Raw genomic sequence first — 22,098 nt, 5'->3', positions numbered from 1 at the left:
TTAGTCCATTTGGGCTCTCCTATAGACAACAGAAATGTATCTCTCACGGTTCTAGAAACTGAAAGTCCAAGATCAAGGTGCCAGCGGATTCAGTGTCTGATGAGAACCCTCTTCCTGGTTCATAGACGGCAACTTGTAGCTGTAACTTCACAACGTGAAAGGTCCAAGGAACCTTTCTTGGGATTCTTTCATACAGGCACTAATCCTACTCGTGAAGGCTCTACCCTTATGACCCAATCACCTTCCCAATGTCCCATCTCCTAATACGATCACCTTGGGGGTTAGGATTTCAACATATGAATTCCGGGGGGACACAAACATTCAGACCATCCCACCACCTTAGGTGAATTGCATCAGAAACCTCTGTGGTGGGGTGCAGCGATCTGCGTTTCAACAAGCCCCCCAGGTGATTCTGAGGCACACTAAATTTGAGAACCACTGTATTAGAAACACTTCACTCCCCAAAGATGTCAGAGAATGAAGGTGTCACTGTGTAAAGAAGTTAATTATACAGCCATGAACTAAGCTAAACTGCCTTTCCTCCAGGCAGATAAATAAATAAAGCTGATGCTTGTATCCAGCAAAAACAGGGCGATATAATTTAGGAAATATCATGAGACCACACTATAGTTTAATGTATGAGAAAACGCTTTCAGTAACTCTAAAATTATCCCCAAACTATGACTTTAAAGAATGATAGTGTCCCTCGATGTAAATGCTAACGTAACATAAATGTGTAATAACATAACTATAGAAGAAGGGTATGGGTAACACCAGTAGCTACGCCACCCCAATGGAGAGGACTAAGTAGTTTCATGGACCCCACTGTTGGAACCCTTCCCCATCATGCGGGACTGCAGCCTGCCACACACCAAATTCATGGTTATCTGACTACAGAATGAGGCTGAACACGTTAAGAGTCAAGGTAGGAATGAAAATAACAATTTAAAAAAAAAACCACTTTCTAGATTTTTCATGATCTTTTTTATTGAACATACATAGTACATGTAAAACAACTGGCATAAAATTCATAAAAATACAATACTTCTATGTGATATCACTTTATTCCTGATACAGCCTTTCACCTTCTCCTTAATATCATTGTCCTATTTGAACACAATACTTTTTCTGCGAAGCGGTTTCAGAGGCTTTTCTGCTTATAGAAATACTGCCCCCACTTTCTTTTTCCTATGTCACAGCAAGAGCTATTTTTACCACCTCCTTGCCCATCCTTACCTTCCTCACGCTAAAGCAAAAATATTTGTAAATGCTAAAAATGAGTAAAATACTGAGCTTTAGTACTGTTTTGTCGCGTATATGGAAGCTACGACTAACCTATGTTGCCACGAGAGCCCCGCATCACCTACAGCCCCGGCTGCTAGCAGACGTGACCACGGCTGAGTGCGCCCTGCAGCCCCAGGCCTCTGTTCTTAACTCACCGACCTGAAATACAACCCTAGCTTGCTGGTGGAGTTACATCAGTAAATACCGTTACAAGAGGATTCTTATGGGCGGAGAAAAAAACCAACCTAATCTGACCACTTTTAACTTTTCCCAGCGCATGAAATAGTCAAGACGGTATGTTAATGTTTTTCCTGTACAGAATTTCCAATCGTTACATGTGAACTCATCAGGAAGGGAATGACTGGAGGGTGGGGAGGAAAGAGAGTGACTTTAAAAGTACAATTACCTGAGACCTGGGCCGGCGGCGTGCATACGACAGCCGCGCTTCCGCGCAGTCACCCAGGGAGCAGAGCACGCCTCCCGCCCCCCGCCCGCCTCGGCCTCAAGCGCCCTCTTCCCACTTGTCTGGATTGCTGCATCGCCGCTCAAACTCTCCTCCTAAGCCACGACTCCCCAGCTGCTTCCCTCTCTTCTGAAACTGGCAAAAGCCCAAGAAATAAAAGTCACCCGGCGAGCGAGGAGGAGGGGGCAGGCACCTGAAGACGCGGACGGCAGCTCCCGCCGGCAGGAGGCTCCCCGGAATCGCGGGCTGGGGGCCGGGCCGGGGGCTGCCCGCTCGCAGCTGTCTGCTCTAAGCAAGCTAGTGCTTCCCCCAGACCAGGCTTGTCCTTGGGCTCTGGTGAGAAGGCAGAAAGGGAACAGCTCTTCAGTGGCTCCCAGGACTGGGCACCGGAAACCATCCCTGAGGACTCAGGTCTCAAGGACAGTCCACAATGAGGTTAATCTGCCTGTGGTTAATAAAGAGAACACTGTATAATTAAATGTGTAGTCCACCAGTCATGGTTTGCTTAGAGTCTAAAATCTGAAAAACGTCTCTCAGAACTATGAGGTTTCACTGTTTTGAAGAATCTCATTGCACACAAATTAACTTCTAAGAAACAAAAACTCATCCTAGGAATTCAGAGCAGGTTTGGGAATCTTTCAAAATAAAAATATATAAGGAGGAAAGACCATAAAGAGGAAGGCTGAATATATTCATTCCTCGTACTGAAATGATAGTTTCGGGGACCAAAATTGTAACATAAGGCTTAAGGCTTTGTCTTACTAAAGACAGGCAATTTAAAAAGTAAAATATAAAGACTCCATTCACTTCTCATTATGCGTTTACTTTTTTGACAGAAAAATTAGTCATGTTTTATTGTATCTTAATAGTAAAAGAAAGTCTACTGTTCGCTGTAATTTATGTCTACTCAAATACACGTTAGTTTGTAGATGCATTATATTGGGTCATTCAAAATAGTTGTTCCTAAAACTACAATTAAACATGAAAAATTTTTACAGTGGTTTAAAGGTACTAAAATATAAACATCTGAATAATACTAAAAATGAGAAAAATACACAATTGCCATTAATTTTTTTTTAACCAAGAATAAGTACTTTTAAAGCAACTAAACGAGTAAATAACACTTATTTGACAAAGAATGCTAAGAGAGAAAGAGGGAGAAAGGAGAGAGAGAAGACACGCTAATGCCACATGGTTGGTCATTTACAGGAGTTTGGTCCTGACCACTAGATCCAAGAATCTGGATTAGTAATGGGCAGGAAATGCTTCATTAACGAGACAACAAGAAACAAAAGAACACGAAGAAGTGAAACAGATAATTCCACGGAGCAAATACCCACGTCTGCCCCATCCGCTCTTACAGAAGTTGATGACAGGGGCCCGACACGACTGAGGAGCTTACGACAATCACAGAGATGTCCAAATGACAAGAGCAAGAGGCAGAAAAGGAAACAAGGGGCACCAAGAGTCCATAAACTAAAACCAGCCCCTCAGTCAGAACTGATATTTTCATACCCTCCTTGTCATGACCCACCGTATTTCTTTTACCAGTAGCTTTGCTCACTCACTTTAGCACAAATATTTAAGTCAGGTACAAACATATACTCATTTGCATAGCAAATTTTAAGGGGTGCATTGAAATAGTAACCAATTGATTAAGGTATAAGTATTTTTACAATCAGAACAACATTCGAATTGACCAAACAAATTGTTTTCTATTTGAAAACAGTTACCTATAAAAGTTTTTGGGATTTGAATTAAAAACAAGGCATGAGTTATTAGCAAAACATTAAAACCATTACTGATGTACTTCTCTGTAGGCAGCAGTCATTCTTCTATAACTTCTAGGACCTTGTAAACACTGTTCTGGAATACAGTGGCGAAGTGTGGCTTGGAATCCTTCACCAAGAGGTTACATAAGGGAGGTTTCCCGGCATTAGCAGGATCTTCCACGTCCCAAATTTCGGGCATACTGCACCCAGGCCTAGAGACATTAAGGTACAGATTAAAAATCAGAGTACCTTATATATGGCAGATGAAGCAGAGCGTACCTTTTAGATTCCTGCCCCCATTTCAGTTTTTCTATGTAAATTAACTGAGTTTAAGAAATCCTATTACAGTTAGTTATATTTATTTAAGCTGCCATAAATTCTCTTTAGAACAAGGTGAATGCAGCAAAGTTGACTATAAAAAAAGAAACAGACATACAAAAATACATGAATTCAGGTGGTGGGGTGAGAGAGAGCTTGCTTAAATTCTGCCTCAGTTACTTAGCTAGAATGTGGCTTTGGAGAGCTCACGCAGTGTCTCCCACATTTGCCAACCGGGGAATACCCATGACATGGGCGTGTCATGAGGACTTAGAGAGAGAGATACTGTATCTAGCTAGCATTGTGCCCAGCACACAATAAGAGGTTAATATATTATATTGACTTAACAATCATAATTGGCAGATATGTTTAGGTCACATTTATGCAACTTCCCACTACTGTCTCCTAGAATGAGTCAATTTAAAGGAAATCCAGTGGTGTTCAGCTCACGTCTTAGCTAAATGCACAATTAAATTTTAAAATCAATATATTCTATAAAGAAGAGAAGTGAAACTGGTATTGTGTGATATTTGTTCCAATAACTTCTGCAGATAACTGTAACAGTTATTTTAAATCTAAAGCAGTGTTCTAGATATAACTGTTGGTTTTCACAATTTTTTTTCCTTTTTTTTTTTTTTTGGCTTTTTTTACATTGAAGATTTTTATGTTCTTACCTTCCAAGATGTCACTCTTTCCTTTTAGGGCTTGTGATTTCTATGTCTTGTGTAAGGAATTCGTCCCTATCATGGTATCATGAGAATATGCATTGTGTGTTCTATGCAAGTTTGAGTTCTGTTTTTCACAGTTAGACCTAGAACTCATCTGAAATTAATTTTTCTGTATGGTGTGAGGTAGAGATTTAATTCTAATTTTTTCCATAGAGATAGCCAACAGCTCTAGGTCCATTTACTATTATTTATCAAATCCATCTTTGCCCCCACTACTCAGTCCGTGGTCCATTGCTTTCAAATCTCTATTACCTGTTTTATAATCACCAGTGTAATCGCTGATTCAGGCAACAATCAAAACTGGATGCAAGAACTATCTGGTGAAAGGTTGTTGAGAAAGAGGATCAACAATGGCCCCTAAGTATCTCCACAGATTTCTTATTAATTCTAAAGGAGATCTGCCTCAGTAGATCAGGTGGTCCAACTTAGCAGCACCAATGATAGAACAGGGTGATCTCCATCTCCTCAGGTGACATATGGAGAGTATATAACCCCTCTGAGGTCATTAATATTCTTGCCACAATTTGCTAAACTAAATCTAATCATGAGGAAGGAATTAGACAAATCCAAATGTGGGACATTCTTGGAAGACAACTGGCCTGGACTCTTCCAAAATATCAATAAAAACAAAAAAGGCAAAAGGAAGTTCACAATTTCTTTTGTGCTATTTGAGAAGTTTTAAAAAAAAACAGAAAAATACAAAATATAGAAAAAATTACAGAGCATTGGCCTTATGTTTTGTCATGGATGCTTCACTTTAAGAAAAAAAACCATTTCCAACACGTCCTTTTTATTCCCAAAGGCAGCCCCACTCCCCTGCTCTCCACCACGAGGCAAGCACCATGGCAGGAGGACATACGCTCTCTTCTTAATAACATCTTTAATTCAAAGTTAACTACCATCCAAAAAGTGTCAAAATATAGGCCTACCGAAATAAAAAAATATCAAAGTCACTGTCACTTCCAATGCCATTTCTCAGAGGTGGCTGGGGTATAGAATCTAGCACGCATTCTGCGAGACCTCTTTCATCCAAGTTCAGACACACGTGCGTACAAACAAAGGCACGGACTTATATATGCGATGCTCCTGGGTTGCTTTTACAAAAATGGGATTATTCTGGGACTCCTCACTTGACAAGAAAATGTGGCTATTTTTCCACCTCAGCACCTAAAAATCTACCTCATTCTTTTTAATAGTTGCTAGTACGTCTATGTATTAACGAACCGCTCTTTTATGGATAGATAGTGTTTCCCATCTTGCCATTATAAAGTGAGGCTGATACAAACGTTCTGGTGCCGGTATCTTTCTGCAAGCTAACCTTCCAGACGCAGCACTATCGCTACATCACAGGGCTACACAATCTTCACTGTGCCCCTGTCAGATTATCTCCCAAAAGGTTTTCCCAGCGAGTGTTCTCAAGAAGAGTGTTAAGGGCACATTTTTTGCACACCCTCCCTGATACCGGATTCTATCAACACGGAGCACATACGATAGCAAGACTGGGCTTGGGGTTTCTACCCCTTAATTTTCTCACACATGCCGAGGCCCAGCTGCGACTACACTGCCAGCCGTGGGCAGCAGAGAGCACAACACAGGGGCAGAGAACACAACACAGGGGCAGAGAAAACCACCGGGCTCCTGAGTTCACCTGCTTTCAGAGAAAGAGACGGCTACAAGCTAGCTGCCTTTGTGAGCTCTGTTGGCCTAAATGTAACACCCTGCAGTCCTTATCCGGTTTCCTGAAGCTCCCCCAGGAGCTAGCCAGCTATATCTTTAAATAGCATTATCGAAAATGGGAATAATTTTCTTCTGAATTCATGTGTTTTAATTTTATGTCAACTCTATTATTGGAATTAATGAGAAAGAAAGCAGAGAACTGAGAATAAAAGAGTAGTTAATTAAAAACTCATCTACAACTTGCATTTGAGTATATTTTTGTACTTGTATTTGAACACGGGGTGTCAAGTATTTAAAGAATAATCAAGCCACACAATTAAAGCCACTGGTACCGAGATCACATGAATATAGTCACCAACGTGCTGGGCACAGTTTAAGTGCTAGATATATATTGAGTCTCTCTTCCCATTCTTCTTCTACTTGAGTTCCCCATTTGCTCCCTGTTCTGACACACTTTTCTCTTCCAGTAACCTCTAGATGTTTCAGGAATAAGTGAAATGGACAGTGGGGGTCGAAGCATTAAAGAATATCCTAGTTCTGTTAGAAAGTTCTGTCAAGAAACTCAGTCTTCCTGCTGCACTAAATATTAGTCCTTCTTCCCTTTCCTCTCCCGAGTCCCTGATTTGCTTCCCTGGCAGAACAGAAAGTACAGCTTGTGTTTTGTTTCAAGGTTTAAGCAGAGTGCACCTGCCTAAGGTTTCCTGAGATTTATTATCGGTCTGACTTAAATCTTGCAGTAGATGCAGAGTGCTTTTTTAGTTACTGAGGAAAACGGATTAGAGAAAGTCACTTCTTTAGCTTCCTCCTCTCCATTCCTACCGGAAAAACACAACAGGGGCAAGTTAAGGTCCAGATGGGAAATCGAGCACACACTTCCACCCCACATTCTCAGTCTTAGTGTCCGGAAGTGAGTGCTAAATGGAAATGATCCAAAGTCAGTGAACTCACTGCTGACCTTGTTGAGTGTGCAAGATTTATTGCCATACTTCCTAAATTTGACTCTCATCCCTTCTGGTATATGAAACAGTGCTCTGCCCATCAGAACATGAGACCACTACAGGGAGGCAAATCCAAGGAGCTCCACCAACATCTTAGAATATAAAGGGCCCCAGCCCCTGCAATTCCCACATATTCAGAACACTATGCAGGGTCTAGGAAAAAAAAAAAAAGAAGAATCTTGAATCAAGGCTCATCATTAGCTTGGGGACAAAAAGGTTATAAAGCATTATTTTTATGTTCCCGTAACCTATAGGTGTCTCAGGCTGATCACTAAACCAGAGAGTGAAGCCCAAGGCAATAAGATCACAGCGTGGGTGGAAATCTCCGTCAAGAAACTATGTTCTCCTGATTGCGAATGTCAGCTCACCATTCATTTATATTATGATGTCCTCACAAACCTGCTACGAGAGATGCTTGTGACTTTTTTGTCCTAAGTTTATATAACAAAGTTAATTACAAGTGAGAATATGAATTTCATATATATTCTTATGTTCATAAGGAATTAAAACATTTTCTGAATTACAACTCCAAGAACAAGAACATTTTGTATAGATTCTGATTAAATTCAAGTCATCTGGGACCCATTCATAGGAAAATCATTCACTAATCAACAATATTTAATTATTTCGTCTTAACACCCTTATGTATCACTGAAATACATGGTAAATAAGTATGATTAAGCCACAAATACAGCAACCTCCAAAGGCCTCTGTTTAAAGAATAGTGAGAATTTTAAAAGTAATAGTATTCCATAAAATACTGATTTCTAATGAAACTACTCATGTCTGTGCTCCTCGTGGAGCCAACGCTTTGTTATTTTAATAGCAAGTTACTGACATCAGCTGTCTAGTCACCCAGATGCAAGATTTCTATATAGTCAACTTCAAAATTCATATTTGCTTTGAAGATCTTACTAACTTTTGCTATCCTCTGCTTAGTGGACTTCTCTGAGTGGAAATAGCTTTTAAAACTATAAACCCAAGAGAATGTGGGTCACAGTAAAGTTAATTATTTTCCCACTCAAATCAGATGTGAAACAGCAAGAAAGAAGTGTCGCTCTGAGGTGACGCTGGGGCGGGGGGAAGGGGCCTGTCCATCACGGACATGGTGCAGAGAAGTGGCACAGGAGGCCTTACTCTCAGCTGCCTGCCGTATTTCATTACAGTGAGACTCTCCATCATTCGGTGGCAGACGCTGCAAGTCTTTTTAAAAGAAAATACAGCCAACTTTAGGTAAAAGTTTTTAAAAACATCAAAGGCAAATATGAGCAATTTGGGCAATTATCAGTCAATGCCAATATAACACCTTTAAGGTAGTGTATGCATGCAAATCATTATAAAGGAAACATGTGCAATGACTAGAAAGGAAAAAAACTCCAATTCAAATAATGACTTAAAAAGGTTTTCCACTTATACTATGCTGAATGTTACATATATCTCACACATACGACGAGTAAGGCACTTGCCATAAGACTGAATTAATTTTTCATGTCTTACAAAGGTAAAATATTAATTGTGTTGAATACTCACTTGGATCTTCTTATACACCAGGACTCTTCTAGAATGTAATAATTCACTTGTAACTTTATCAATTCTCGCTTCACTTCTTCAGCTGCTTTTCGACTATACATTGAGTAAACTATTTTCGTTCTGGCTCTTTAAAGAAAAATAATCGGGCAGAAGATTTTCAAGATTAAAAGGATGCAATCAATCTATTTGGAAGCAAGCACTGAATGGGAACGAGAAGAAAGACCCCACGGAAGAGTCAGGTCAAGAGAACATTCTTCACAGAGTTCCTGCTCAGAGGGCATTGGGGAGTTTGAAAAAAAAAAAAAAAAAGGTAGCAGCACAGCATAAGAGTCCTGGGAGCAGAGGTTCAGTTTAATGCAACCCTGCATTTCCAAAGTTCGTCTTTTGGTTTGTTTGCTTGGTTTTGTTTTGAATTCTCCACGACCCTATCATACAGGAGAGTAAGGTGCGCTGTGCGCGGACGCACACAAACACGGCACCAGACTACGGTATAGCTGCAAGGCAGTCCCAACCTTGACAGCAGCCAGAACTGGCACTAAGGGCTCTCCATTTTATTCCTAGACTGGAAACAAAGCAAAACGAAACAAAAAACAACTAAACTTATTCAACACAACTGTTCTGGAAATTAGCTTACTGAAATTGATTTTTAGTGAAAAGATTGTTTATTTATAAAATAGAAGTTTCAGTGTTATACAGAAGAATAGATTAATAGGATTCACCCAATCACTTAGGAAATGAATAGCTTGACCTATCCCAGAAATTGCATGAAAATTAAATCTATGTCCTTTTCAAAGAGAACACAATATTCTAATTTATGAAAAATAGAAAAAGCAAAAACCAAGATCATTCTAGTAGGCTATATGGATGAAAAGCAGAATAAAACCCTCTTTGAATGGGATTCCATTTCAACTGACTCCTCAGAATTCAAGAAAAATTGCCAAAAGGAAACCTTAATAAAAGCTAGAGGCTCATGAATCTTCTGGGGAGCTTAAGGACGGTGATGACTAATAAGGACCTGGGTGTCCTGCAACCCTCTTCACCTGGAGAAGGCAGACATGCTATGATTTCATTTTGGTGCCTAGCAGAGAAGAGAACCCCAAAAGTTGTAGTTTTATTGCCCAATAAACAGTTCTGTACCTGACTCAGTCCTCCTATTTCAGCATTGTTTTCTCCCCTAATTCTATAAATCCCCGTTCGCCGCAGCCTTCTGGAAACACTCCTTGCTATTTTACTGGTTCCCTCACTCAGGATTTGTGTGAGAAATCTGTTTCCGGGGATGTGAGAATTGTGTACTAACCTTAACCCTGCATCTTCATAATGTGGATGATTCACAACGGGCCGAAGCGCAGACAGCTTCACACTTGCCATTGTGGGCATGGCACCCGCAAACACTGCGTCTGCAAAGCAGGCAAGAAATCTCAGGAGGACAGTCAGTGGGTGTTACAAGGTCTTCTGGTCAACTCAGTCACTTCCCAGGTGAGAAAGTGGAGACCCAAAGAGGTTCACGACTTAAAGATTCAATGGAAGAAACAGGCCGAAGTCAGCGGGCTGGTAAAAGGGCTATCAGCCCCCTGGCTTGGATAAACCATTTTCTTTGGAAGTTAAAGCCTCTCCTTTCATCAATGAGGATTTCTGGGGTTTTGTTTGTTTGTTTTTCTAATGTCTTAGAAATTTTTCCTGCCTCTAGGAAAGAAGTATCAAATTGGCTAGGAAAGTTTTACAGCACCAAGGAACTCCGGAAAATGATTTTAAAATTCAGTCATTTGATACTCAGATAACAACAAAATCTCCCTGAATAAAATGTCCTATTCCATGAGTTCATTTCAAGAAGGAATGTGCAGGACTAAGATTAAAAACTCATTAGGAAAATAAGTACAATAAAAATTATTTTAAATCATGCCACATAAAACTTTGGATAAATTTTGAAAAAAAAATTAGAATTTATGGAAAAAAGCAAAATAGGTTACTAAGAAAATATAACATTTCCTTTGCAAACCATTTAAGTAAGATTGACATCTCTCTTTTTCTGAATAATCTAGAAGCATCCCCGCTTAGAAAGAGTAAGGTCAATGGAAGCAACGTGGGTTTAAGATTTTGCAGTGGTATATAACACTGTTGGGAAAACCTACCTGGTTTAGTACTGTATTTGATCCATTCTATAAGTTCTTCTTGTGGCAAATTGCTGAACTCCCCTACAATATTCCATTGGGTTTGCAGATTTGCTGACCCTTGTATTGACATTGCTGCTAATATAGCAAAAACAACAGCACCAGGATGTACTTTGCAAAAGAGCCATCCAAACAGCTGAAACCAAATGAAGAATACATTGCTAATTGTTAGTTCAAAGCAGCCTGTATCCAATAAACAAAAGTTCTTCCCAGAGAAGAACACAGTCTCTGCTAGAGTCCCAGATAAAGGACTAATTATCCTAAGAGAAAGTTCCAGAAACAATGACCAGAGGGATTAAAAGAATTTTGCCATTAGCCTTACATAGGTGGGACATAATTTTAAGAAGCTGTTCTCTCAATTCATTCTAATTCTAGGTTCAGGTAACGCCAGCACAACCTACATAATTTGCCAGGCCCAATGCAAAATGAGAATGTGGGGCTTCTTGTTCAAAAATTATTTAGAAGTTCAAAAGACCAACAGAAGAGCATCCCAGTAAGTGCAGGGCCCTTCTGAGGGTGGGCCCCCATGTGTTCGCGGAGATCCCACACCTGTGAAGCCTGCCCTGGGCAAGGTTCTCTATCTTCAGTCATGGTGCAGGCTGGGATTTAAGATGCAAGGCTTCCCATCAGCCTCCTTTCCTGCCCCAGCCTTAAGGAGTCAGGAAGAGTGGCTTCACCCCTAAGTCGGCCTCCGGCAAGCAGTGCCTCTCTAACACAACACCAACTGATTGGGAACCTTGAGGCTGGCTGATTCTTCCATTCAAATAGTCCACTCTCAATAACACTTTGTCCCTGTCATTCTCTCCTTAATTTCTCTCCATGTCTGTAGAACCAGATTTCCAGCTTTTTGAGGGCATATATATTTTTTTGCTTTTTGATTTTTCTATTAACCATTCTACCCTCATCCCCAGAGCGTGCTGTAGATGCTTAGTAAATATTTGCTGAATTTAAGAGAGCTGCTGCCGCTGCACCTTGGCTAATGGTCTGATGAAAAGGGGACACTGTGTAGAAGCATAAATCTGTGGATACAGAGCAAGGAGGCAAGTAGCCAGGAAAAATAAGTAGCAAATAACCAAAGCGGCTTACACTAAATTTTAAAAGTCAAGTTAGGGATGTGCATACAAATGTATACTCAAAGGAAAAACAAATTTTTTAAGCTTGATACCAAAAAAAGAACATCTATTTGAAAGTAACTGCAACTTGAAATCACTGGTTAGAATTCTTTGGGGTGGGAATATCAGAACACCAAAAAATTATTTCTACAATGAAGCTCTGTTTTCTATCAACATCTGTAGTAATCACTCATGAATTCAGCCTACACCACTTGAGTATTCATCGTATGCCAAAGACTATTTTAGAATAAATGACCTGTTTTGGCCTTTGTCCTTTAGGAAAGATTAATACAAGACCATGAAGAACTTTCACCACAACAAGTTAAAGAATTTTGAGTAATTCAGTATTATTTAGGGTCATTCACTAACAAAGGCGGGGGTAAAGTGATCATAGCAGCTATCATGTCAACTAACAACCATCTTACCTGTCTTGAACAGATCAAGGAAGCCATAACACACATGTGTGGTGTCAAGAAGAGTTTAAGTCTCATAATTAAAATACCGAGGACTGTATATGCTAACAGTTGCAATGCATGATAAACTAGCTGAAAGAAAGAGAAAATATTTTTTCACTCCTACTATTTGTGAAGTTTAATATATCGTTAAATAGATGAATATGCAGAAAAGGGTACTTTTTCTTAATAACAATGTTTTGATTTCTGAAATAAATGAGTCTTAAAATTCACTTTCAAACTTCTCCATCTTATTAGAAGCTAAAATTATAAGTCACTACCACAAGTGGTTTTAGAATTTTGCTCAGAGTTAAGCCTGCAGTTAATAAAGCCCACATTTCTGAATCAACCTTTTTGCCACCATCAGATTAAGATAGGAAAGCGGTAAACAAAAATAAGTACTGTTTAAGATCCCAGAGCTCTCCCTTGGAACCGCCATCAAAACCAGGTTGAAATATGCAATACAGTATCATTAACTGTAGTCACCATGCTGTTGCTAAGAGAGTAGATCTTGAAAGTCTTCATCACAAGAAAAAAGACTTTTTGTAACTATGTATGTGATGGATGTTAGCTAGACTTAGTATGGTGATCATTCTGCAATGTACACACATCTGATTAATGGACTCCGGGAAACAATCTGAGGGTTTCAGAGGAGACGGGGTTGGGGGGATGGGCTAGCCCAGTGATGGGTATTAAGGAGGGCACATATTGCACGGAGCACTGGGTATTATATGCAAACAATGAATGAATGAATGAATGAAACTACGTTAGAAACCAATGATGTACTGTATGGTGACTAACATCATAATTTTAAAAAAATTATGTTGTATAACTGAAACCAGTATCATGGTACATGTCAATGATATCTTAATTAAAAAATAAACAAAAAAACAGAAAGGAAGGTAGGAAGGAAAGAACGAAGGGAGGGAGGGAGGGAGAGAGGGGGAAGGGAAAGGAAAGGAAAGGAAAGGAAAGGAAAGGAAAGGAAAGGAAAGGAAAGGAAAGGAAAGAAAAGAAAGAAAGGAAGGAAGGAAGGAAGAAAGAACAGGTGGAATCGCCAGGAGATGGGAGCAGTAACCATTCGCCCAATAAGCTGGACCACCATGAGGAGGATCTGAGCAGACCAAACGGGCTTCCTACTTAACTGTTTTAACAAATGAATGGTCGTGTTTGTAACAGTCCCATAAAAACACATACAGACCTATTTTGAAGATGATTAGTGACAATTACCAATCCTTTAGAAACTGGAACTAGAAAGAAAAGTCCAAATACACACAAACATTAAAATAAAGTAAATTTTAGTAAGATTGAGTCTTTACCTCTCCGTGATCAAACTGGTGTTTTCTGAAATGGAATAAGAAATACTACTATTGAATCATTACTGGAGCACTTAATTCAATTATTTGCATTATTATCTTACAAATACGAGTTTTAAAACTTCTATAATATTCCAAGGACACATAAATGTAGATAAAAATCACTCAAAGTTATGAACCGAAGCTGGTGCCACAATCTTTGAAAAAACAGTTAATTTTTTTTTTTTAAATGACCACATTGCATGCCCCGCACATCTGATTGCATGGACAATTACTGGGCCAACAAAAGGCACACTGTGTTGTATCAGATACCTCCCTGGGGATATTCTGGCAAAGCAGGGAGTGAAGAGAAGGGAAGCCTGAAGCCTTCATACTTCCATACCCCTGCTTCTCGTCGCCAGTGGTCCCTGATCTCCCCCATAAACTGCAGCTGCTACAGAGATCATTTAGGAAACCAGACATAAAAGATGATTTCAGCAGCGGCTCTGGAACATACAAATAGCCACAAAATTCCCCCTTAGTGATGCTCGACAGTTTTAATTTCCTGAGAAAGGGTACATACTTAGAGGCCCATACACCCTCCCTAAACCTCCCTCGGACTCCACACCACCCCTCCCCTGCCATCCCATTTCTATTACCATCACAGCAGTACCAGCAATTTTTTGAAAATGGGAATCTAGTCATCCCAATCCCTTACTTAAAACCCTCCAATGGATTCCTTTTGTAACTAGAATAAACTCTCAAATCCTTACCATGCTGCACACGGTCTTCCTACTCCTCATTCCCAAAACTCATCGTCTACTGTGTTTCCTCTTGGTCACCATGCTCCAATCACGCTAGACTAATCTTACTCTGTCACACACCAGGGAGACTCCCCCATTCAGTGCCCCTCTCCATAATCACTCCTACTCCATTTCCCTGTTTTATTTCCTCAAAAGTGTTCGTTCATTGGTTTCTTGATTACCCTCTGTCTCTCCCTACTAAAATGAACCCACCAGGACTACAGGGTACAAACACACCCATCCTCAATTTCATTGAGGCTGATGACACTGGAGATACAGCAGTAAATAAGACAGGAAAATACCTTTGCCCCCACAGAGCTTACATATAAGTCAAGGGAGACAAACAAAAAGCAAATGAGCATACGTCACATGGTGATAAGTACTGTGGAGAGAAAGGAAACAGGGCAAAAGATGCCAGGAGTGCTGGATGATCAGGAAGGTGTATGTCAATCCACGTGGTCACCAACTGAGTGACATGTGAGCAAGGCCTGAAGGAGTGGAGAGTTTGGGGTTGAGCATCCCTCAGGCAGAGAGAAAGACAGTGCAGGGCCCAGGGTAGGAAGGTCCTTAATGGGCTAACTGCAAAGACACCATGACTAGAGAAGAGCGAGGTGGGGGAGAATGGCGATGCCACAGGCGACAGGCAGCGCACCAGTGTCCAAGCATAAATGGTGATAAATGCTGAGTGAGAAGACAAAGCATGTGATGATGGAGAATAATAAGCAAGGAGACAAGAAATCTTCTCAGAAGTGATGGTCAGGAAAGGCTTCTTGAAGGAGGTGACATTTAAACAAGAATTAAAGGAGTTGGCCACAGGCTGTGAAAAGCGGAGAGCACAACCAGGGCAAAACTGTAGGAAACAACCCACCATGGTTAAAGAGCAGGAGTGTAGTGGAAAAGAGGAAAATGAGAATTTATTTTTCTCTCAGTTGCCTCTTTGTGTCCTTCTTCTAATGGGGTTTTAGCATTTTTCCTATTAATTTATAGAAGTCCTTTATATATGCCGGTCATTAGTCCTTTGTCGTATATTGTGAATCTTTTCCCCAATTTGTCTTTTTCACTGAAGAATGTTCACAGTATCCTATCAATCCAAAATATTTATCTGGTCAGCCCTTTCAATCTTTCCTTCTACTTGACAGGTTTTATGTCATACTTAACAAGGCCTCTCTAATCCTAAAATTCTAAAAATAATCTCTTGGTTAATACTGGGGTTTTATTTTTTTCCTACATTTAAATCTTTGCTCCATCTGGAATTTATTTTGTGTAAAACATGAAGTATGGAATCACTTTTTATATTTCCCTGCTCTTCTCTCAAGAGACAGTCCACTGGTCCTAAAACCATCAACAGGATAATTTCTGTTCCCTGATAAACTGAAGCACAAAGCTGTGTCCCTCGCGTATGGATTATGTGGAGGGCTACAGCCAGATTGTACGGATGGACTTTGAAGTATGAGTGAGTGGTGTTCTGACTCTGCACAGACAGGGAATAATGAGAAAAGCAAAAGAGAGGAATGGCAATTGAAAACACCAGTTATCAAATGTCAAGTGTGCAACATGAACTATAAAAATACATTATAAATACCTACTTAATAAAGTAACAAAATGATTAATAGCATATTTACCTTATATGTGTCTGTTGTTTAGTTAAGACACCCCACATGTCACTAATAATCTGCAAATAGATTTTTTAACACTTTAGAAGAGCTGTTTTGGGAAAAACAAAATTTCAACTAAAGTATCTTCAAAACTTTCAAACTTCTACTTAAAAATATAAGAAGAATGGAGCTACGAGATAACTCAGGAAGTAATTATAACACCACACTCTTCCATTTATATAGTACTTGATCATCTCTATTACCCAACAACCCCTGCTCAGGTAGATCGTGTTACCCTCATTCTGTAAATGAGCCACAGACTCGGATGGCTGAAATGACCTCCCAGAAGGTGGACGAGAACGAGGAAGCATTGCTAGGCCCTGAGACCTGACCTTCTGGCTTCCAGGTCACATTCAGTGAATCCCACCATGCCGAGGTGGTGGGCAGTGCCTCTCCTTAATCACACATGCACATATCTGGACAACGAGCTCAGAGACCGGTAAGTACAACTAACCAAACACTGAGTTTGCACATTTAGCAGCAACTGGAAGGTCGTCTAATCTGAATCCTATCCCCAGTGGGCGTCCTCTATCACGCTGCTGACAGGTTTTCCTCCGGCTCTTGGAAGAACACTTTCCTAGTCAGTCCAGGTCAGTTCTGGTCAAAAATCCTACCCCCTAGAATTGGCCATGATTCTAAGGAGCCAAAATGAGTGTAACTTTATTTCCAAGTGGCAGGCTTTTAAATATTTGAAAATAACTATCCTTTTCCGCCTTTGAATCCTTCTTCTTTAAATCAAACATCTCAACCTTTTAAACCTGACGTACTTGTTTTCATCTCTCGCCATCCAGGCTGCTGCCTTTTTTGATGCATTCTGAATTGCCAACATTGGTATTTTCTGATTACCTATGGGGTGCACACCCACATCAAGTATGCAAAAGTGCAAAGGAAGTGCAGAGCCCGGCGTGGAGCAGAAGCTGACTATAAACTCATTAGATTTGAAAAGCTGTGGGACTGCAAGCTGAACACGACACCAACACTCAATAAGGGGGGAAAGGTGCTGAGTCTGATTCTTGCTCTTCCCTTGCTTTTCAATGGACACGATGTGAGGCTCTCGATCTTCTAAAGCTGCATCTGTCAAAATGGGGATAATAATACCCCGTACAGGACTGTCAAAGAAGCAGGTGCAATAACGTATGTGGTATGTTCAGGGAGAGCACAAATATATAAGGTGAACTATAATTACAGTACAGAATATTCTACAAATATACAACGTTAACACAGAAGTCACTAACTACAAATCAGAAAACCTTTAGGGTCTATCATCTGGTTTTTGATTATAGATTAATCTTTATTCATTCTCTTAAAACACTCGCAGTTACAGAATTCGCCAACTGTTAAAAGAAAAAAGAAATATCATACCTGCTCTTTGCTAAAGACTGGAACTTCCCTGACCTGATTTAAATCTGGGCTTAGAATTTCATCATCAAAGCCAAGTTGGGAGTCTAACAATTTTATCGATGTTGGTAATATATCATTAATATTCTATTTTTTTGATCAATAATAATAAACTCGATCTAGGAGTCTGTGAGCAATGCACAGATGACTGAGAATGGCATATATTAAATATTTTAGTGAAATATTACATAAAGCTAAAAGTCAGTCAGTAATAATTTACAAAGACAAAAATAACTATATCTGGGTCAATGTGGTCTCTTTGATAGTGTCTTTCAAAAATATAGGACTATCAAAACTCGAGTCATCCTTTTCCTACGTCTATCTTAAGCTGGTAGATAGAATATTTTTAAGGCTGGTAAATGTTCGTCAAGAGTTAGGAATAAGAAAGTACAGAATAGGTTTCAACAAATCCATATAAAACATTGTGTCATATTAACATGTAACTTAATACACTTAACTACTAGGTAGAAACAAGAAAGTGTTTTATTATAAGAAAGAGCTCTTACAGGGCACCTGGGTGGCTCAGTCGGCTGAGCATCCGACTCTTGGTTTTGGCTCAGGTCATGATCTCAGGGTCATGAAATCAAGCCCTGCATCCGGCTCCGTGCTCAGTGGGAGTGTGCTTGAGATTCTCTCTCTCTCCCTCTGCCCCTACATCTCTAGCCCACTCTCTCTCTCAAATAAATTAATTAATTAAAAAAAAAAAAAAAGAAAGAGCTCTTAAGTGATAGACCCACCTTTTTAACGATTGCAATGAACACGACCAGAACAACTGGAAGCAACAACGTCTTTGTATACCTCAGTGGAGTCTGAAATTCAAAGAGATGTTTTGTTAGAGGAAAATATTATTTTCAGACAAAACTTCATTTCAAATAAGGAACAAAATGAATTTTAAAAAGTGTAAACAGAGCCTTCACGCATCTAGGGTCCATCCAATATAGCCATTGACTCCCATCATAAAAATGAAGATGCATTTCCATAGAAACAAACTTCCCCAAAATGTTGAGTTGAAAACATGAATAAATACAGTCCCCAAACACTTGTAAGTATAAAATGTGACCGGGACAGGAAAAATTACTGTTCCCTCTTTGCACACTACTTTTCTAACTAGAGATCTCAACTTAATATTCACCTAAGGTCAGCAGAACTCCTTTAAATGGCATGAGCTTTTCCTGTACATTTGGCAGGGGATAAAAATCTTAACCACCATCACAAGACACACACACACACACACACAAAATAATGACCAATGTTTACAAGAGAAATAAAAACATTTTTACCTTTTCGTAGTAAGATAAAAAACTACAGAAACACTGAACAACAAAACCCTACACATTGCAATACTATATGTTTCTCAGTCATTTGAAGTCATAGTCTTAAACAATTCTAGGCTTGAAATTTCTAAATTGCAATTGATTTGCTTACCACCAATATTTACCCTCACAAAAATAATCCTATATTATTGAGCTAAATAATGTACACTTTCCCAAATATGTGTATCAAGAGGAAGCTAGCTCTAACCATTTTAAAAACACTGGTACATTTTAATCCTATAAGATATAAGTAGTGTTTTCTGATTTTCCCTTTCATTAGTCCACTTTTCTTGCTTGTTAGTCTGTATTAGACAAGTAATTTTGATAATTTACTAACCCCAAATGCATACTTCATAGTTAGAAGTCCCATTAAAAGGAGACTTTTTTAATGTTTTTATTTTACTATTTACCTTTATAAACATTTGCACAGTACTTAATATTTTAAAATATATTTATTTCTATTTTGTAAATTTTTAATTGTCTTAACCTAATCAAAAATCATATAACCAAAAGCATTTTATTATTCAAAAATTTAGATATTTGCTAATAACAACTAATAATAAATGTCAGAAAAGCTGTGAGATACAGGTGTATACCTTAAAAAGGCAATGTGTCAAAACTGCATTAAAAGTATTTAACAAAATTTAACAAAGAATTCAAACAATCTTAAAATTATATTCCAAAACTTTGTTTCAAAAGTAGTTTTTAATACTTTCCTTAAAAAGAAAAAAATCAGATTAGCATCAAACTTTGACGGCCAACACTTAATGCCGGAAGATGCTGGAGTAATTTATTTAAGACACTCAAGGAAAAACACATGAGCCAACGATTTTGTATCTAGCCAGACCTTCACGTATAAAAGCCACTGATAAAATATTTGAACATGTAAAAACTCAGGGATTATTGTTCCTATGGCTCTTCCTGAGGAATCCACTGGAGAGCAACCTTCACACAAGCAAGAAAAGCAGGAGAGGCTTCAATCCCAGAACATGCAGCATTAAAAACACCAACCTACGGACTGTGACACAGACTGGATATAAAGGTGACAGAACAGCATGAGTGGCTACATGTGCAGACACTGAAGGTGCAATGAGACTCCCACAGTGGGGTCAGAGGGGAGAGGATATGGCAAGTAAAATAATGTCGCTGATGATAGTATTACAATAAATTAGAAATGGGGGAAGTGGTGGAGGGGAGGAAGTGACTAAGTTCAGTATAACTCTCAGTAGGAAACCAACAGAAGGGACTCGAGCTAATATATAAAAGTATTAATATAAAGGAAACAATATTATACCATGTCTTCAATTCCCAAAGATCCATCAGAGAGAGCGTACGCACAAGGACAAATGCGAAAGAAACAAACCACACAGGGAGAGAGGTATGTGTGTGTGTACATGCGTGTGTGCTATGAGAATTACAAGTTCTTTTTCTACGAATTTTTGGTTTTATTCTAAGCATAAAAGTTATATATGCTCATTGTAAAAATTAAAAAATGCAGAAAAAATAAAGACGACAACCAGTTTCACATTTTAATCAGCTATCAGCATTTCCTCCCCCATGGGTTGTCTGTTCATATCCTTGCCGCATTTCTGCATGTGTGTGGGAGTGGGGATGTATTTTTGGTGATGGAGAAGGGTAAGAGTCCTCGGTAATTTTTTACCGATTTGGACAATCTCCTATACTCATTATATTAATCCCTAGTTTCATTTGTTATATTTATGGCAAGAGTCATCATCCCCGTTAGTCATTTGCTTTTTAATTTTTATAAGATGTAATGTACAGATGTTTTAAGTTACATGCAGTTAAATCTATTAATCATTCTCATATGTGCTTTGCACTGCTATTATGCTCATTAAAAAATGAAGCTAATACTCATTGAAATGTCTCTCAAATTTATTTTTCAGGCTTCATTTAATTTTGACACATTAACTAACTGAATTGAAGTTTATTGCATAATGTGACACAAGGCTTTAACCTGACTCCTCACTCCAAATCCCATTTTCAAATAATATTTATGAAATAATGCATTCTTTAAGTATTTATCTGTGCTTTTTTCTTCATTGCATATTAAGTACATACATATAAACATAGTTAAGTACATACACATGGGTCTATCCAAGCCTTGTCTATTTTTGGCTATAAAAATTTTCCTGTCTTAGTATCCCTGTACTTTAAATAGTGTTGCTAACCATTTCCATATCTAGAAAGGAAAGATCCCCCTCATTGTTTTTACTTTACTTTAAAGCAGAATACAATTGAAATATGATTATTGAAGAAAAGTTTGAAGATGCAAATTGCCAAAAAAGTTAATCACTGATTATCTCTCCAGCCAAAAATCACTGTTAAAATTTCGTGCTCTTACACCTTGTTCTGTGTGTGTTAATTATAGGTAAATAAGGTCATACTATTTTGTTCTTTCCATTATACGTGTCTTTCCATATCAGCATAATACCATGTTAAGCTGTTCCTTTTTCCCGAACGTATGGATGTGTCATACAACGGACGCACTCTCTGAACTGGCACCACACTGTCTCTGCGGCACAGTCCCTCTGAAGACACCTACGGAGACGCGGAATAGCAGGCTGCAAACAGCTTTACTACCCTCTTCAAATCAACTGGAGTCATGCTACGCCTCAAAAAACAATTGCGTCTATCATCTAACTGATGGTGCATCCTCTCAGGTTATAGTGACGTGAATATCCTCATAAGGTCAAAGGACTTCCGCCATCTCCTGAGGCTCTGCCGATGTCTACCCTCTACTTCCTTTACCACTTGCTTGAAGGAGTCTTGATTTTCTATGAACGTGCATTTTAATGTCTTGCAAGACACTCTTCCTTAGTTTCTTTCAGTGGGCTCAATACTACCATTCACACACTATTTATTACCCATTATGTGTCAAAATCTGCCAGAACCTGGGACTGAAGACTGACAGGTCACTGGAGTAAACGGTAGTACATCGCAGGACATGCTGAATTCGGAATGTCTGGTTGATTAGAGCTTGCAGTGTGCTACACTATCATTCCCTGGTCTGTAACTCAGGACACAGCGGTAACTGCCCAGCAGGGCTCAAGGGGACATAGAGTACTGTTGACCAGTGTAAGACATACGCACGCATAGCTCTGAAGGAAAATG

The 22,098-nt window shown here is 39.2% G+C and overlaps 1 protein-coding gene across 4 annotated transcripts in view; it reads right to left on the bottom strand.

Moving 5' to 3' along the window:
* Positions 1 to 946: 946 nt before the first annotated feature.
* The window catches only part of DPY19L1 (dpy-19 like C-mannosyltransferase 1), an 89,276-nt gene continuing 68,124 nt past the window's right edge, over positions 947 to 22,098 (bottom strand). The window contains exons 15-23 of one of the 4 annotated variants that reach the window (XM_045792877.2): positions 18,391 to 18,462; positions 16,223 to 16,272; positions 13,822 to 13,846; positions 12,476 to 12,595; positions 10,900 to 11,074; positions 10,068 to 10,167; positions 8,771 to 8,896; positions 3,550 to 3,731; positions 948 to 2,192 (exon numbers count right to left, since the gene is read on the bottom strand). In XM_045792877.2, the coding sequence (XP_045648833.1) occupies positions 3,575 to 3,731; positions 8,771 to 8,896; positions 10,068 to 10,167; positions 10,900 to 11,074; positions 12,476 to 12,595; positions 13,822 to 13,846; positions 16,223 to 16,272; positions 18,391 to 18,462 (825 nt within the window). In that variant the 3' untranslated portion in view covers positions 948 to 2,192; positions 3,550 to 3,574. Of the gene's footprint in view, positions 3,732 to 8,770; positions 8,897 to 10,067; positions 10,168 to 10,899; positions 11,075 to 12,475; positions 12,596 to 13,821; positions 13,847 to 16,222; positions 16,273 to 18,390; positions 18,463 to 22,098 lie in introns of all 4 variants that reach the window. The other 3 variants (XM_045792878.2, XM_087860910.1, XM_087860911.1) reach the window with 3 other exon arrangements.

Source organism: Ursus americanus, chromosome 3 (genome assembly GCF_024610735.1).
Source record: "Ursus americanus isolate L20-20 chromosome 3, mUrsAme1.1.p, whole genome shotgun sequence".
In the NCBI taxonomy this organism is placed as follows: Eukaryota; Metazoa; Chordata; class Mammalia; order Carnivora; family Ursidae; genus Ursus; species Ursus americanus.
Note: the sequence above shows the minus strand (reverse complement) of the source record. Positions and strands in the feature narration are given on the sequence as shown.